Source organism: Psittacula echo (assembly GCF_963264785.1).
Source record: "Psittacula echo genome assembly, chromosome: 4".
Classification (NCBI taxonomy): Eukaryota; Metazoa; Chordata; class Aves; order Psittaciformes; family Psittacidae; genus Psittacula; species Psittacula echo.
Genome location: NC_137738.1, coordinates 75,320,738 through 75,334,329, shown reverse-complemented (window position 1 = coordinate 75,334,329; position 13,592 = coordinate 75,320,738). Strand labels below are relative to the sequence as shown.

The following is a 13,592-nucleotide window of genomic DNA, read 5'->3' as shown; positions in this document are numbered from 1 at the left end:
CATAAAAAGCATTCAATATTGGATTTGAAAGTAGAGAAAGAAAAAGATGGGAATATATACCTATTCACTATAAATTTTAATCTTCATCTGAAAGGTGATTAATATATACACCATTGTACTTTGAAAATAAGTTAATTTTAATGGGTTACTTTACAGAACTATCATTTCAGGTTGAGTAACTGAAGCTCTCCACAATTAGTTACCGACTGTTCGGGGCCATCCCCACTGATAGGCTGGTAAAGGATTCTGTATCTCTGCACTCGACCACTAGCAGGATCCCACTTCACAGTCAAACTGTGTGAAGTTGCATTATACACCTGAAGGTTTCGTGGGCCACTCTTTGGGGCTGAGAAAAACAATAAAGAAAAGAACAAATACGTAATTCAAGCAAAAAGCAGGGACAAACACTTCATTCATACTTTCAAGACTGCACGAATGTCTCAGCAAGAGCAAAATGTATTAAGTACAAGACAACAACAACTGTAATGTTTATAAAGTAATAAACATGTTGTAACCTAGTGTTTAGTATTTGTACAAAAACACAATAACATTTACTAAATGATATCAGATTTTCAATGTCAACATCCATCACAGTTTAGAGAAAGGTACTAAAACCATACCTGGAAATTCAGATTCTTACCTTGTGTGGTGATAGGTACCAAAGGTACTAGAAAAAAATAAAAAGTGTTTTCAGGATTCTTGTATGTGTATGCCTTCTGATTTAATAACTATGAATAACAACATGCAGAAACATTTCATTTACTTACATGTTCGTTCACTGCCAATGAGGTCATCACTTTCTGATTCATCAGGATAAATGGCAGTAACAGAGATATCATATAATGTATCTGGATTCAGATTTTCAAAGACCAAACTGTTGTCATCTCCATTTAAAATAGTCTTGTGGAGAAATTAAAATAAATAAATAAATAAATAAAACCCAAACAAACCAAGACACAAAAACAGAGAGTGGGATATAACCGAGTAATTTTTTTACACAGTAACATCACTGCACGTCTGTAACTATGTGTTCTACACTTCCTCACTCAATTTCCATTGAGCTCAACAGGAGAGCTTGCAAGTTATAGACTACTTATTAAATACATTTCTGATTTTAAAAATATACCCTTTGAGAGACTGCCCACAAAATCTTACAATGACTGACTATTCTTACCTCATGTTTTTCCGATCTTCCATAGGGTCCCCAGGTTATTCTATATAAAGATACATCTGGAGCTCCATGATCCCAAGTTCCTCTGAAACTATTTGTGGTTATATCTGTGATTCTGAGATTGACAGGTGCTGGCACAGGCTCTATTATGAGAAAAGGAAAAGTATTTCAGAAAATGTAACTACAAAATAGACACAGTTGAACCACAGAAACACTCAGACAGACAAAGAATTTAGATTATGCAGAAGATTTATCTCTCAGTTACCATACTTCTAATGACTACAACAAAATCCTGTAGTATAACTCACCCCACCTACAATAAGTCCTTCGTAAGTTCACATCGCTAGGTCATCACCTGATAAAACAGATGTAGCTCTAGTAACCTCAGTAGAGGATAAATGTCTCATGCCTAGTCACAACAACTGCAGTCCTAGCTCTTACATTTTGGAGTTAGGAGTGATTATAAACTCACACACACAGAGGTCAAGCTCCTACATGAGTTTTTTCCAGATCTTAAAATTCTTTATATAAGCCAACTGAGTCACGATTGAATTACACCCCTTATTTAGAAAGAATTCATAGGGGTTAACTGCAGGTTAAGGAAGCTAAATTTTATAGTCAACAGGAAGAAATGAGTAAATACGTTTAACCAGAGAATTAAACAAAAATTAATTTCTTTTTCCTTACACACACATTCACACAAACCCGCAGCCATAAAAGAAAGGCTAGAATAAATGCAAGCAAATAAACCATCACAAACATTTTTTAACACACCAGGCTACAAAATTATAAACTGGATAAAAATTAAAAAAAAAAAGAAAAAGAAAGAGAAATAGAGAGAGCATCTGCATGTTTTTTCTCCTTTTTTTTCCACACCAGAGTGAGAGGCATTGATAAGATAACATTGCTCATTTCTACTCTAGCTCTTCTAGTTAGCTATCTTCCTAAATCATACTCCTAGATCAAGATGAGGACTTTCCTGATAACAGCTTTTTCCCTTCAGTCTGTCACTTCCCTTGTAGGGGGATTGGCTCTTACCATTTATGCAACACCATTTTCTTGCCTGTATTTGTTGAGATTACTCAAATGCTGTCTTTATCATTCTATAAAAGCACAGACTGGTTTAGCATTCTATGGTACAAAAAAATCCTTTCAGTCAGAAGCAAAATAATTTCTGTCTAATGCTCTAGCATATGCTCCATCTTCCTACTCACTTTCCTAGATTCCTGCATAGACTTGCTAAACCTTTCCTCTGCCCTCATATTTTCTTACTAATTCTACCCCTACACTCCTCCTTTAGCCTCTAAACAGAAGTAATTTTGCTTCAGTTGCTGGTCTGTCACCTCTCTGCAGACTGCAAGCTCAGTGTTTACTGCAGTAAGATCCTGAACTCATCTAAGATTCCCTGGGATTGATATATTGCAAATAATGCTACAGATGCAAGTAAACTATTTGTCAGACAGATTAAATTATAGTTCCACGTAAACTCAGTAATATATTACAACACACACAACTTAAATAGAACATAAGGCAAAAATAACCACAAGAAAAATTAATAGGAAAACTTACGAGTGACAGCTTCTGCGTTTATCGGTAGGGATTCCCCTTCATCGTACACAGCAACAACTTTTATACTATACAGTGTTTGGGAGGAAAGGTCAGAGAGAGTAGTGCTGGTTTTCAGTCTGTCAATTTCCACCTAAGAATAAAAACAGCAACTTAAGAATTGTAAATTGCTCTATTTCTTACTCCGCGTTTGTCAGAAATTCCTGTCCTGAAAAACAGAAAAGTATTCTGCACTAAATTTTGGCATTAACCCCTAAATTTACACCTGAATAATGAGTGCTACCTACCTACTCCCTTGCAAAGCATATTGTCTCAAATATTAGTACAACTTGCGGATCTTTCACTGCTTCATTCCTTTGGAAATGAGGACACAGACTGCATCTCTAGAAAATTCCCATTCCCTTACAAAAGCACATTTAGTCTTCCAAGAGCTAGCAGTGCAATTATGGAAAGCTTGCAATACTCAAAGACATCTCTAACAATGCTCACACATATTCAGACAGTGGGTGAAAGAGGCTAATATACCTTTATTCCATAATCCTGTCTTCCCACTTGTAAACTGTTCTTAGAGCTTGGCAAGATAACACCTAAGTGTTAAGCAAGTGTTAAGCTCTTGCCAAAGAGTAGCAATGCCTATTTATCAAAGCACAGAAAAATTCTCGAGCTTGAGGAATTTTCCTCTCTGAAGGAAGGAAAAGAGGGGAGTACCAAAAGAATCTCTCTCATACTTATTTAGTTTCCAGTTTACCCTTTACCTGACTGCAGTCATCATGAACTGATATTCTTTATTCTTGATGGTAGATTATAATACTAATTTTGCTATTATCTTAGTAACCTAGCTCCTCAAAATAAAATCATCTTCTAGTACTTTCAGAAACATTCCTGCCATTTACCTCCTTCACATCAGCTTCATCAGCTATTTTGTATCTTAGGATGTATTTTCGAACTTTCCCTGGGGCAGGATCCCAAAGGATATTCATACTGCTGTGAGTAACATCCTGAATTGTTAAGCCTCTGGGTCCAGGTAAAGGTACTGTAAAAATAATTAGTAAGTGAAAATGCTATTCAAGGCAGAGGTATAGGTTTCTCACAGAAGGAAATACATTCTTTTCACGCATTTCATTGAAATGGAGGCAATGACTTTATGGGAAGTTCAATGCTCTGGTCACTATATAAGCCCACTGTCCCAGCAATTAGCATAATAGCTATATACTATGATAGCTTCACCTTTGTAAATTATACACACAATACTTTGAGAAGTATCAGTGATTAAGATCATAACTTTTGGTGACAACAGCCACTTTTTATGTATAGTTGAGGGTTCAACATTTTTTAAGAACATACGAATAAACAGACTGCATGCATTTGGCCCAGAATTATGCCTCTTACAGTAAAAAATGTCTAAGGAAAAGTATAAAAATAAGTCATGTTTAAATCAATTTTTCTTGATATGACATGTTTTCTTATAAATTTCTATACTTAAGAGAATGTCTGAATTTGGGAATAAGGCTTTTAAGTTAATGCAAGAAAAATTTAGACGTTTAAAAACACTATAACCTCAAGATTTGAAAGCCAAATTCCTTCAGTATTCAAGGAGAAAACTCTTTTGTTCCTCTTTTAATAGTTGGTCTTTTTTTCATTGAAATTGACATTAAGATCTTTTGGAAATGTATGAGTACTAGAAAAATGCATGAAACATGGAAAAGATGATCTTCTAAACAAAACAGAATATAATAAAACCTGTTGTATGAAATAAGATCAAAAGTAAATGTTGCTGAAGCACTAACAAAGCAAAAATCAAGATGCCCATACATGTCACTTCCTGGGTGGTGAGCGGGTCACTGGTCATATCACCAAACAATACATAAGCTGTTAAAGTGTACTCAGTATTGGGGATGAGATCTACCAGCTGCACCTCATTGACTGATGGTCCAACACGCATCTGCACATGAAAAGTAACACACCATGTTTAAAAACTGAAGAAAGCAATGGCAGAAATGCAAGCAATGATTTAACTGCACAGGAATTTTGTTTGTGAGATTCACAGTACATTTACAGCTTCCTGACTGATGTCACTGTATAAAATATCCCAGTAAGTTCATAGTGCTTCAAGAAGTACATGCCAGTCTCTCTTGACTACAATGGTAGATCAAGAAAATCTTCAGTTTCTCTTAATTTATTTTTGGTAAAGTGCAGGAAGTAATGACAAATTCTCTCACCTCTTTTTCTGTGGTTGGGACTGTGGCATTCGCAGGTTCATATGTTAACAAATAACCAGTAGCCCCATTGAGAGGTTCCCATCTCACTCGCATGGAAGTTGATCCAATATCATAAACATTCAAGTTTCTAACTGAAGAGATTGGCACTGTCAAATAAAACACATATATTAATTTATTTCCTTCAGCTTTTTCACTTTTCATATTTCACATCAAAGATAGCACCACTGAGAATATTGCACATGGGTATTGGGGTGCTTTGTGGGTAACAGAAAGTGATCTGCAGGTAGTGGTATTTTAAGTGGTGCTTAGTTTAAGAATGAGGTAATGGTCATCATATTTTGAATGTGCCAAAGGTTTGCTATACACACAGTTAAAACTATCTTACAGGACTACACTGGAACACTTGAATATTCTAAAAAGCAATATTAACTCATATGAATGCTCTAATATGAAACAACATGGCTGTTTTGGGATCTGTGCTTCTAAAAGGGTTTTTGTACTTTTTTCTTGTTTTATGTATTTCTCAAATCATTACACATAAAAATGCCACAGAATTCATAAAAATCATGTACATACTTTAAGGGTTTATGACAAGCCTAGTACAAAACAATCAAAGAAGTGAAATGAACACCTAACATTCAATATTCTTAGAGGCAGAAAAGTCACTCTATGATGCATTCAGCATAAATATACCTAAATTCAATCACGTAGACAGCTAACAGAAACATGACTAAGATCTGTCTTGTAGAAAAGATAAAATTATGTTGAACTGCCTTTTTGTTAATTATATAAAATTAGAATGAATTTTTATAGTATTTTGGCTCCTAGTAGCAGGAATTAATTATCTAGCATAAAAATTAAGGAGTACACATTTATATATGGTCAGATTTCATGTCCGCTGCTCTAACCAGGTACAGTAGTGCTTTATGAGTCTGGAAAGAAGCTGGGACAAATGTGTTTTACTACATTGCAGTTTCACTTTGCTAAAGTTTTCCAGCCAAGATCTCAACAACCAGTGAAACATAACACAATCTGCTCATTCAAATTAGAAATTTTGTTTCCTCTAAGAAGAAAGCTCACAGTTCTACTGGACAGTTCCCCAGATGCCAAACTGGCTGTTAACATGCTATACAAGTTCTATTTCTAACTTACAAGTTGTTTCAGTGCCGATTAGAGGTTCACTGCTTTCATCTTCTACCACAGAAAACACGTTAACAACATATTCTGTTTCAGGTTTCAGATCTTTCAGAACTGTCGTGGTTTCCATCCTACTTACATAAAACTACATCAAAGAGAAGCAATGTTAACCACTGTACAACAAATGAACTTGTAATCTTATCTCTAAGATAAAAAAAAAAAAATTATTTGTGAAACTCTTCAGAAATCGTTGGTATGGAACTAAAAATAAGTATGGTCTTAATCTATGTATTTTGGCAGACAAACACTTGTTCTCAACAGAGCTGGATATAGCTAGCAGCACTCATTGTGCATCCTGCTTTTACACATGGTTCACACTTTTGTATTACTCAGCAACACACATAAAGTGACAGGGATACATGTTACATCTTTGGAAAGAAGTTTTAAACCTCTAGGACAATCTAGATGGTTACAGCACATGGCAGTAGCAACACTTTGCAGAACATAAAAGCCAGCATACAAGCTGTAAAGTCATTGTGCAGTGGAATGGCTGCTCTAACCTTAATCAAACCCCAGATCCTGAGATCATAATTTACTAAGACTAATTTACTGTGTCAAATCTGAGTTAAGATTTAAAAGCCACATTCAGAGACTGGAAATTCAGAGTTAGGTACACAGAGGCACCTAACTTCAGTCTTCTAAACACTGTTCTGGCTAGTTAAAGTGAGTGATGAGCAGTTCAGATTGCCTGAACCAGGGCTGCTGGTTATCGGCTCTCAACATACAGAAGTAATGACCACAGGATGAGTTTGACCCTGTGCATTAAGCAGTTTGGAGGATATGCTTAGGCACAGATTCCAAGTGTCATCATATAATATTAAGCAAAGCACTAGCTTAATGTATCACTCACTGGTTTTGGGGGTTTTTTTACTAACAAGAAAATGTACTAAAAGGATGGTAAGCCTACATGAGTATGCTCAGAAAACTTCTGATACAGGCTTATTTAAACCAGTATATGACAGTGGGATATGAACAGAAAGGAACTGCTAGGAATACCAGTCAACTATTTTTAAGAAATACATCTTTCTCCTGAATTCAAGACTTTAAAACAATCAAAGTAATCTTTATGCTTCTACTTTTTGTAATTTTGAGTATCATTTATGAGTCTTGATATTCTTGACCTTGGGAGCCTTCTTTCATTTACTGTTACACCATACACAGCACGAACTTCAGAATGACATTACTGTATTGTGAAGGTCCGAGGTTATCATGGGCAATGTCAGAAACATATAGTACTAACCCGCTGAGGGCTACCTCCAGAGGTAGGGTAATATTCAACTCTGTATCTGTCAACACTCTCAGGAGGTGGACTCCATCTCAGTCTGAAAGAACGAGGTGTCACTTCTGAAATAACTAGGTTAGAGGGAGGTGGCAAATCACCTACAAGTGGAAGCAAATTTCAAAATTATTAATTTATCTTATATCAAAATAAAAACTCTAGACAAAAAATGCTTAGGGAAAAAACTCTTCAGGTACTTGCTTATGTTTCTGTTTCCTCAGGAATTCTTAAAGCAACTGTGTGAAGACAGCTCACATCACACTCAAGACAGGATAAGCTCCCTACCATTCCTACTCTATCTTCAACACCAGTGTTTCACTGGACAACCGTCAGCTAGCATTACTGTTTTTCTATGCTTAGATTTGAGTTTGGGCTGTCAGACATTAATACTGGAAAAGAGCAGGGCTGCCGAAACTTTCCTTACTGGAGAAGTATCATTGAAGAATCTGCAACAATGAGCAAAAAAGTGACACACTGAGCAACATACTTCCTGACTCTGGGAGAAAAGAAGGCACATCCAGCCATGTCGTGCTGTGTTAGGTATAATACAGTCATTGTTGAAAAGAAAGAAAGAACCCCTGCAGGGTAGTCCAGGTGGTCTGCCTAACTTCCTCACACCAGCAGCTGAAAAAACAGCCCAAGGCTACACAGTGTTCCCAGTAAGTAATAAAAAGGAATTTGCAGTGCAAGCACATAAATGGAAAAAGGATGAATTAGACTGAAAAAGTGATGTACCTGGACCTTTCACACTATTACACAGATTCGTGGTTACATCATCAACAATGTTAGCCAGGAAGGAGAAATCTGCAACATTGTAAGCATGGATGTCATCTGGATCTGTTGCAATCTGCTTCAATTCATTTTCATCTGCATTTTTAATACCTTACAGAGAAGACATGAAAACAAAACTTGTTATAAATTCTGGCCATGAAGCATAATGCTACGAATGTAAGCCCCTAAACACATTCTTTGAATACCTTTTTAGGTACTTATGTATGTAGCCACTTCTCTGTGCATTTAGCAGATGGGCAGGAGGGGGCTGGTGCACGCCACCTCTTCACTTACCAATTGCATAAAGTTCCACCCCTTCATCTCTGAGTCTTCTTGAAGGGGTAACTACATCATCTTGTGATTTGCCATCAGTGATGAGAACACCAATTTTGCGAGCTCTGGGCCTTAAGCCTGCGTCTTGTTTGAAGTTGTTTTTTAAGATGAAATCCAAGGCCATTCCTAGCATGATACAAAGAAGGCAACCATCATTATAAATTATTTCCATATGCTACTCATGGTAAAGGAGAGTATTTCATCCTGGTGATTTCACTCCAACATCATCATTCCACAATTTACTTCCTTCTAGAGGCACTTGGAATCTAATTGCAGGCTATCATCTAGACTTACCAGCAACTGATACTATTTCAGCCATGTCAGAGTCTCTAATATCTGACTTTTTATGTATCACCCTCCTATTTGATCTCCTCTAGCCTCCCTTCTAGGTCCTCACCTTGTCTTCATCCCAACCCTGACATGGAACTTCCTTTTCTTGTTCTCATATGCAGAGAGATAATTGGACATTACCCAAGCTGTCCTCCATCAAATTTCTCCAGACTTTCACTGAGTTTATATGTCTCTGCTATGCCTGTTCTTTTCCAAACATACTGAACTGTAAGGCCCTTTCATCATGGACAAATTTAAACTCATTGAACAATACTGGGGTCATCTATTAGAATTATTTTTATTGGAGCTTAAGGAAAATCCTGGCAGTATGACATACCTGTTAGAGTATTGCCTCCTTTGTATGGTAAATTGGCTACAGCCTCTAACAAAGCCTGTTTGGTTCGGTAAGCATTAAGATTCCATTCTGTTCTGGGATCTCCACTATACTGTGCAAGACCTGGTAAAAAAGCCATTATCGCTCAGTTATTATGTGGCTGTGCAGCAGTTACACCTCATTTTCCCTTCAACATAGGAGGACTTACCAATCTGTACTTTGTCAGGACCAATATCAAAAACTTCAACAATACGAGCAATGAAGTTCCTGATAGTTTTAAAATTTGGCCGCCCGATACTCCATGAGCCATCCACCAGCAGCACAATATCAGCTTCTGCTCTGGTTCTACATTCTAAACCTGCCATGTTAACCAGAAAAATATAACCTTAGTATGACAGCTTTCAACCAGAAAAATATATCCTTAGCAAGATAACTTTCTTTCTTTATCCTTTTATATGACATATGTCATGAGTTAGCTTCCAAAGTAGCTCTAGTTTTATTCACTGGCACTCTGTCAAGTATGACCTATTTCTGAACATTATTCATACTAGTCACTAGTTCCATGGCAAAAACTGCATAAATTTCTTCATGTATGTTTCCTTTTATAAATAAGCCTTTGCAAATGCTAGGGCCAGTCTTCTTCTCTTTTGTCCTGTCATTATCTGTTTTGGTCTTTAAAGATGGTTGATAACTTGATTTAAGAAGTTTTGTAAAAGATTACTAAACTGACTACTGCTATGGCGGTGGCCATTATCAAACTATCAGGTTTACAGTACTTTAGACTGTCATGGATAGCTAAACTTTCAACTATGTAATACAGGATTTAATGGCATATATTACAACCACTTTCAAATAAATAACATTTCTGAATTTTCAGGGGAAAAAGACATGGTAATACAAGTGGTATAGAAGTTTGTACATACAGGAAAGAAAGAACACAATTTAGGCAAGATACACAAACACAAACACAAGTCAAAAGATAAAGAGGGGACAAGAACAAACATTTATATAAAGCTGCAATGTTCTGAAAAGGTAGGAAGTTGTTCCAGATATCTTCAGTTTACAATTTACAGAATAAAATACACATCATATTGTTTTCATCACAAGGAAAATCATAAAAAAATTATACAAAACAGAAAGGCACAGTAATTTTATCCATAGCCATTTGCAAAAATAAAAAATAAATCCTTGCTCTCTCTTTTTTCCTGTAGATTGTGTTACCAGCTGCAAATTTTCTGGCTTCCTGCCATCAGAGCTTCTGGTCTTTATATGGAAGAAATCCCATTGAGAAAAATCAGCCACACTCATCACAGTTGAAAGATATTGTGATTTCATATATGTTCCACATAATTGATCCAACACTGTAGACTCATGAATATAACTATTCCATGTACCTGGGAGTTAAAAGTATGATCCTCTTCTGCATAGAAAATATAGATCTAGTCTTTAGTCAGGAAAATAAATTCAGTTGGGAGTATGGTTTAAGTAAAATCATGTTAGTACAAAATCTTGCATGCATAACTTTAATATGGCAGTTACAGTTAGCTTCATGTACAATATAAAAGTTAAACTATTTTGACTTTTATTTTTCTTCCAACTACCATAGTTCCCCAAATGGAAAATTCCAGCAAAGGCACCAGACCTAGAGTGATTTTTTTTCCTCTATCAATAAATAATATGCTATTACATTTACAGGCTCAGATATAAAATTCATTTTTCACATTAACCATGACTCAAATCCATGCATTAGTAAACCTAATTAGCTTAAAGACTATATCAGTAAAGACAGATACGACAGCTGTCATAATAAAAACTAACAAACCACTCTAGGTACAATTATTTTTCTGCCAGACTTGTTACAACTTTACTCTAAAGTCACTGATGGCCTGTTATGTAGTTTTTCTCAATTTTACCCTCTTGTTTAAGACAGAAAGAGGCAGTAATCAAATAAAAAGTTTCTAAAAATTTTGCGAGTAACATTACATGAGGTATTTTTTACACAGTTGGAAAAAGGCACCAGAGTGGTTAAGTGAAAAGAATAGAGGAAACTGTCAGAAACGTTTTTCTTTATTTAACTCTGAAAGGCCTTTATAGTTAGGTTATTTCTCCACACCAAATTCTCTCTGATGGTTATGCAAACCTTGAAAGGGCAGAAAAGTCTTTATTTCTGCATGTATACTTGGCTATTAAAAAGCAAAGATCTGATTCTTTATGCTTTTCATGAAGGACTACTGAGCCCTGAAATTCTCCTTATCCAGTATCAACTGAGAGTATGGTGAACACAACTATGAGTATGCAAAGGCCCATTAACCACTCCAAGACAGCTGCAATCAAAACTATAACCGGAAGGTTTAGCTATGCCAGGAGAAGCTCCCAAACAGATAGCAGAGAGCACCCAGCAATTGTATTTCTGACCCAAATCTCCTCCTGCTATAGTAAGAAAAAAAAAAAAATCCAAAATCACAAACAAATTACTCACTGACAGTTATGTTGAATATAAACATAAATAATATACAATAATACTGGGACATTCCCAACTATCATAGATCTTTGTTCATGACACCTTAGTCTTAAAAGGAAGAGTCACCATATAAGGACAAGCAAACACTACAGATATGCTTAAAATTCCTTCTTCTACTCCTCTGAACACCCCTGTAGGTTAGCCATGCTCCCTGTTCAAGAATTTGACCTTATGTGATTTAACACAGATGTGTATGGCTTGAAAATGCAATGCAGATGGCTTTGAGTAATCAGCAAAGCATGGGTTGTCTGAGTTATCGTCTGTGCAAGATCATCCAAAGGGTGTGAAGCACTAGAATCATGAACTGGGACATACTTAATGGTCATTTTAGACCAGGGATTATGTCATCAGGGTAGGGAGTACACTGAATCCTGTAAATAAATATTTATGTACATTAGAAATACGATAAGGAAATGCTGGTCTTTCTTCAATCATGTTTACCTCTAGATAAGAATGGCTCCGAAGTAGTATCTGAAAGGGTGGTCATCTCTTGTCCAACCAGGGGGCTGCTCTCTCCTCCTTCAAACATTCCAAAAACATTTACCTTATAGGTAGTTCCTGCCCTGCAACAATTAAACAAATGTACTGTAACTAAAATGACTTGGCTAGCTAAACACTGACACTTCACTTCTGAAATCCTCACATTAAAAAGTCCCCCATGGAAAAGAAGGTGCTAAAATGTGAAGCCCAAAGACTACCTTTTCCACAAAACAGTGAAGTTTTGACAATATAAAAGCTGATTCTAGATTCTACACTTAAATTTATAGCCTTCTTCTTTCACGTAATTTAAGACTTAAAGCTCAGGAGCAATGCATCTCAACACAGGAAAAACTACCTAGAGCATGGATAAGCAAGAAGCTCCTGGACAAACTCAAATACAAAAAGGATGCCTACAGAGGGTGAAAAGGGTAGCCTGGGAGGAATACAGAGAAATTTTCTGAGTAGCCAGGGATCAGGTTAGGAAAGCTGAAGTTTGGCCAGAGACATCAAAGGCAACAACAAAAGCTTCTCCAGAAGACAAAAAAGCTAGGGAAAATGTAGGTGCTCTCTGGAACGAAACGAGAGATCCAGTTACTCGGGATACGAAGAAGGCTGAGGTACTCAACAAAATTTTTGTATTAGTCTTCACCAACAAGTGGTCCAGCAACACTGCCCAAGTCACAGAAGGCAAAGGCAAGGACTGGGAGAATAAAGAACCACCTGCTGTAGGAGAAAATCAGGTTTGAGACCATCTAAGGAACTTAAAGGTGCACAAGTCCACGGGACCTGATAAGATGTATCTGAAAGTCCTGAGCTAATAAGCAGATGAAGTGGCCAAGCCACTATTTATCCCGTTTGAGAAGTCATGGCAGGCCAGTAAAATTTCCATTGATTGATAAAGGGGAAAAATAATCCCCATTTAAAAAAAAAGTAAGACACAGAGAACTACTGACCAGTCAGTCTCATCTCAGTGCCCAGCAAGATCACAGAGCAGATCCTCCTGGAAACAATGCTCAGGCACATGGAAAATAAGGGGGTGAATGGTGACAGCCAACATGGTTTCACTAAGGACAAATCATGCCTGACAAATATGGTGGCCTTCTAGAACCAAGTTACAGCATTGACGGATAAGGGAAAAGCAACTGACATCATCTACCTGGACTTGCGCAAAGCCTCTGACACTGTCCACGCAACATCCTTGTCTCTAAACTGGAGAGGAATGGATCTGATGAATAGACCACTCAGTGGATAAGAAATTAGCTGGATGGTTTAATGCAGAGAGTTGAAGTAAATGGCTCAATATCCAAGTAGAAACCAGTGATGACTGGTGTTCCTCAAAGGTCAATATGTGGACTGCCACTGTTTAACATCTTTGGCAGCAACATGAACAG

At 36.7% G+C, this 13,592-nt stretch overlaps 1 protein-coding gene across 1 annotated transcript in view; it reads right to left on the bottom strand.

Moving 5' to 3' along the window:
- The window catches only part of COL12A1 (collagen type XII alpha 1 chain), a gene marked incomplete at both ends in the record, with an annotated part of 100,790 nt that overhangs the window by 50,454 nt on the left and 36,744 nt on the right, over positions 1 to 13,592 (bottom strand). The window contains 15 exons of the mRNA XM_080615307.1: positions 204 to 346; positions 641 to 667; positions 768 to 900; positions 1,175 to 1,314; positions 2,741 to 2,870; positions 3,631 to 3,770; positions 4,550 to 4,679; positions 4,957 to 5,102; positions 6,109 to 6,238; positions 7,394 to 7,533; positions 8,168 to 8,314; positions 8,498 to 8,662; positions 9,204 to 9,323; positions 9,409 to 9,558; positions 12,163 to 12,284. Of these exons, the coding sequence (XP_080471433.1) occupies positions 204 to 346; positions 641 to 667; positions 768 to 900; positions 1,175 to 1,314; positions 2,741 to 2,870; positions 3,631 to 3,770; positions 4,550 to 4,679; positions 4,957 to 5,102; positions 6,109 to 6,238; positions 7,394 to 7,533; positions 8,168 to 8,314; positions 8,498 to 8,662; positions 9,204 to 9,323; positions 9,409 to 9,558; positions 12,163 to 12,284 (1,963 nt within the window). The remainder of the gene's footprint in view (positions 1 to 203; positions 347 to 640; positions 668 to 767; positions 901 to 1,174; positions 1,315 to 2,740; positions 2,871 to 3,630; positions 3,771 to 4,549; positions 4,680 to 4,956; positions 5,103 to 6,108; positions 6,239 to 7,393; positions 7,534 to 8,167; positions 8,315 to 8,497; positions 8,663 to 9,203; positions 9,324 to 9,408; positions 9,559 to 12,162; positions 12,285 to 13,592) is intronic.